At 45.9% G+C, this 3,918-nt stretch overlaps 1 protein-coding gene across 1 annotated transcript; it reads right to left on the reverse strand.

The window, feature by feature from the left end:
• Nucleotides 1-676: 676 nt before the first annotated feature.
• GUITHDRAFT_158303 (hypothetical protein) lies at nt 677-3,298 on the reverse strand (the record flags this gene model as incomplete). Its single annotated transcript, XM_005827334.1, has 5 exons — nt 677-710; nt 1,077-2,879; nt 2,925-3,060; nt 3,109-3,184; nt 3,227-3,298. 5 exons carry the CDS (start codon nt 3,296-3,298, stop codon nt 677-679), a joined length of 2,121 nt encoding a protein of 706 aa, XP_005827391.1.
• Nucleotides 3,299-3,918: the final 620 nt, after the last annotated feature.

Here is a 3,918-nt window from a genome sequence, read left to right on the forward strand (position 1 = left end):
GATTCTATGATCAAGGAATGTATCAAAGATTCAATAAGCTCAGCTGTAGGACACCATGGTGTGCCCACCAAGATCTCTATCCAAGGAAAGTTGTGACAACTCTTCGCACAACATTCCACCTTTGTCCCGTGAACTCTGCCCTCGGTCAGATCAAAATCTGCTCGTTTCGTATTTCACATGGTGCATTTGCTGTCTCCATAACGCTGCATTAGCCCGCCCATGAAAAAAATAAAAAATTGATCGAAATGAGTTTGATCAGACAATGACTATGTGGAAAGCGCTTGAGGCTGCACTATGAAACAATTTGCTTTTTCTGGAAAACAGTGGCCAGTGGAAACTTATCCCTATGAAAGTTCTGAGATCGAACCATTCCAAAGGGAATAAGCATACCTCGCTCGTGCAGCAAAAGCTTCACATTTGTCGTCAGGAACTCCAGCTTCCTGATATCAATGACTCAACCACTTGTCAAATGCTACTTGACCAGATACCTTCATGTTGTTGTAAACATCACTGCACTCCTTCAAAGATACACTGCCAAGCTCTACTCCCTAGAACAACCCATTAATCAACATTGCAAATCCAATCTGGAGAACTAACCAGAACAATCTCAGCCGCTCGATTTGCTTGCGACTGGTCCAGCTCAATTAGAGAACCTGCAGCTTTTGAACAACCATTATCACAACTGCATAGTATTCAAGATATACAGACAGCTACCTGCCATGGCGTGGGATATAGACACCTTCCCAAAGTGCTTCAAGTACTCATCATTGTACTGTTGCGCCGACTGATTCAAACCGGGTACACCCCACTGCTCTGAATTGCTTAATTCACTGTCAAGTACCTGATAAATACAAAATGAGATCAGCAAATTGCTTTTCCTGGCATCAAAGACTGTGAATACCTGGCCGACTAAAGCATGCAATTCACTTCTCTTCTGTTTCAAGTGCATGAGGAATCGAACAATTCTGTTGTTCACAAAAATCATTCATAAAGTAACTGCAAAGAAGTATGTATAACCCTCTGTGCAATCCCGGATGCCCCTCGGTGCGATCTTTGCAGCTCTCTTCAAAGCTTGCAAAACTTTGAGGAGTCTTGTCTTCCTCATATACACTTCCATACTAAGCAGGTGCGTCTCAATCAGATTTCCAGCATGCTCCTGGAGAATTGAGACATATCTGCTCGCCTCATCCAACGGCTTCTCAACTTTCGCAAGTTGTTCGCCATCAGGATCAGGATCGTCCTGTTTGATTGTCTTTCCTTTACCCTTAGGATCATTCTTTTTCCCTTTGTCCTTGTTTTTATCATCTGCAGATTCCTCCTCGGCTCTGGCCTGCGCTTTTCTTCTTTTGCGGAGGATTTTCTTCACCTCGGCGTCAGAAAGGCCCTTGAGCTCTGGGTCTTCCTCCCCTTCCTGAGCTGATGCAGGATTGTCATGAAGAGCTATGTAACATTGTACAATAGAAAATGCTGCTCTGACAAAGAACTTGTGTTTGTAGATTGTATCCTCGCAGCGAAGTAACATCATGTAGGCTCGCAGGGTCATTTTGCGTAAGCAATACGTATGAAAATCAAATTGGTCTTCAATTATGTCAGTGAAATGCTTATTTACAGCAGTAAGTTTCTTCAATGCTTTGCCATACAGTCGAGAGCGAAGACAACTTCGGCCAAACTCGATCTCATACCACATACACTGCATATCAAACAAATTGTTTGGATTGTCCCCATCTTTCGAAAATAATGTCACTGTGCCTTCAGCTGGTTGCCTCCTGTCTGCCCGCAGCATGTACTTCACACTCATCGTGTTCAAAAATCTATCAGCTAGGTCCATTTTTCGCGCTATTTCGCACTCATCAGAAGCCTTTTGAAAATCACCAGCATGCTTGTAAATACGAGCTTTGGTAAGATGCAAGTCGATAACTGTTGGTGTGTAGTCCAACGCTTCATCAATAAGCTGAAGTGCTCTTGGACTGTCTCCTTTTCTGTCGAAATGGTTCGCAAGGTATTCAAGCACCCACAGCACAGTAACAGGCGGGTCAACATCATCTTCGCCGACAAGTTTCTGCTCAGATCGTAATCTTTCAAGATTCTTAACCATAACTTCTTCCATTATCTGAACCTTGTCTGGTTTTGAATACAGCGGTTTCACATCAGAGAAAAGAGAGGGAACTCCTTTTCTCAAAAAGGGCTTCACATAACTAGAAAACGACTCCTTGAATCGATCGCCTGTTAGGAAATCCAACGGGATTCGCTTGATCGCGTTTGATTTTGGGTGCATCTGACTCAATTCTCTGTAAATCGAAACAAGCTCGTCCTGCTTCACACCCCCAGCTACAACATCATCTGTATAACCTCGTGCTTCCAACAGTCCCTTATGGTACTGATAGTTGTCGGAGTTGATACTCAAGAGCTCCCTGTACATCGCTTCAGCATCTTCTAACCGGCCAAGTTTGAGCAAAAGCTCTGCTCGCTTCTCTCGAAAGGACTGTTTGTCAACAATGAGAGGTTCTGACTTTTCCAGATGAGCCAAAGTTTTTTCCAATTCACCTTTTTCCTCAAGAACTTGAGCTTTGTAAAGCAACATCTCACTATGTTCATAATCAGCGTTGCTGGTATCTTCTAGAGTTCCTTCATACGATTCCAAGACCTTCAAGGCCATATCTAGGTCTCCAGCTGCATGATGGGAGACTGCAAACCCAACCCAGTTGTTCCGGTTTTTTGGATTTATGGCCAGTAGCTGCCTGCGTGTTTCTATAAATCCCGTAAGTTCACGGGTCTGAATCTGCAAGAGGCACAAATCTCTCAATATCTGGCCATTATCTTTGTCCCGTCGAAGAGCCTGTTTGTAGCATTTGATCGCCTCCTTGTAATCGCGATCAGACCTGTGATGGAATCAGTGCTCTGAGGCGCTAACTTGCAGAACAGACCGGTAGAGAAGACCATACACATGCCAACAAACATGGCTCAACATGTTCTTCTTCAGAGCAAGTCGCACAAAGTCATAAGCTTCTTGCTTTCTGTCCATGCAATTGAGAGTCAACCCCTTCATGGCCAGAGTTTCACCTTGAAAAAAAAGTAAAGGCGAAAGGAATGTGATGAGCAAACACATACCATGTTCTGGATACTTCTTGAGAATGGAGTCAGCTGCTTTCAAACCCTTTTTATATTGCTTTGTCTCGTAAAATTTCTGCCAGAAATGCATTAGATGACAGCAGTGTCTCCAACTAACCAGACGCACCACTATGGTTTTGAAAACAGCTGCTTCCTTTTGAGGCAACAACTGTGTGTTCGAAGACGACATGGTCTGCACGTCGAGCCAAGGAAAGCTTCTTTCTACTGGTCAGCAAAAGCAGTCAATGACTTTATAACAGCCTTCAGTAACTTTCTGTATCACTGCATTTGGCACTAATACGAATATTTCTACGTCCGAAACCAGAAGCATCAAAAAGAGGGATCAGGGTATTCCTACCTCCTCCTGGACAGCTTCAACGAGGAGAATGGTTATTCCAGCAAGAAGCTGCTCGTTGGAACGAAGGGGAGGGGAGGCGGAGGTGGGAAGGCAGCGCACAAGCAAGACTGGCGACGAGGAGGGGAAGCAGCAGCAGGAGGAGGAGAACGCGGGCACGTGGTCTTTTTTCAGACCGTTACATTGCGAAACGACTTCACTGAGCCTGACTGTGTGAGCCGCCGCGTCTGCGGCACTCCGAGCCGGGCCGGGCCTGCAACCGGGGCGGCGGGGCCGGGCTGCCAGCTGCGGCCCGGGCTGTCGGAATCCCGGCCGGATTATGCGCCCAGTGAGACGCCGTGCCCAGGCTATGACTGCGCGACTTGAATAACGGTCGCAACACCGTAACTCCCGGCACAATGATATCCCGGTTTGCCAAGTCCGACTCTTTACCGCCGGTGACCCACTGTACGGTA

The sequence above is a fragment of the Guillardia theta genome (genome assembly GCF_000315625.1).
Source record: "Guillardia theta CCMP2712 unplaced genomic scaffold GUITHscaffold_67, whole genome shotgun sequence".
NCBI lineage: Eukaryota > Cryptophyceae > Pyrenomonadales > Geminigeraceae > Guillardia > Guillardia theta.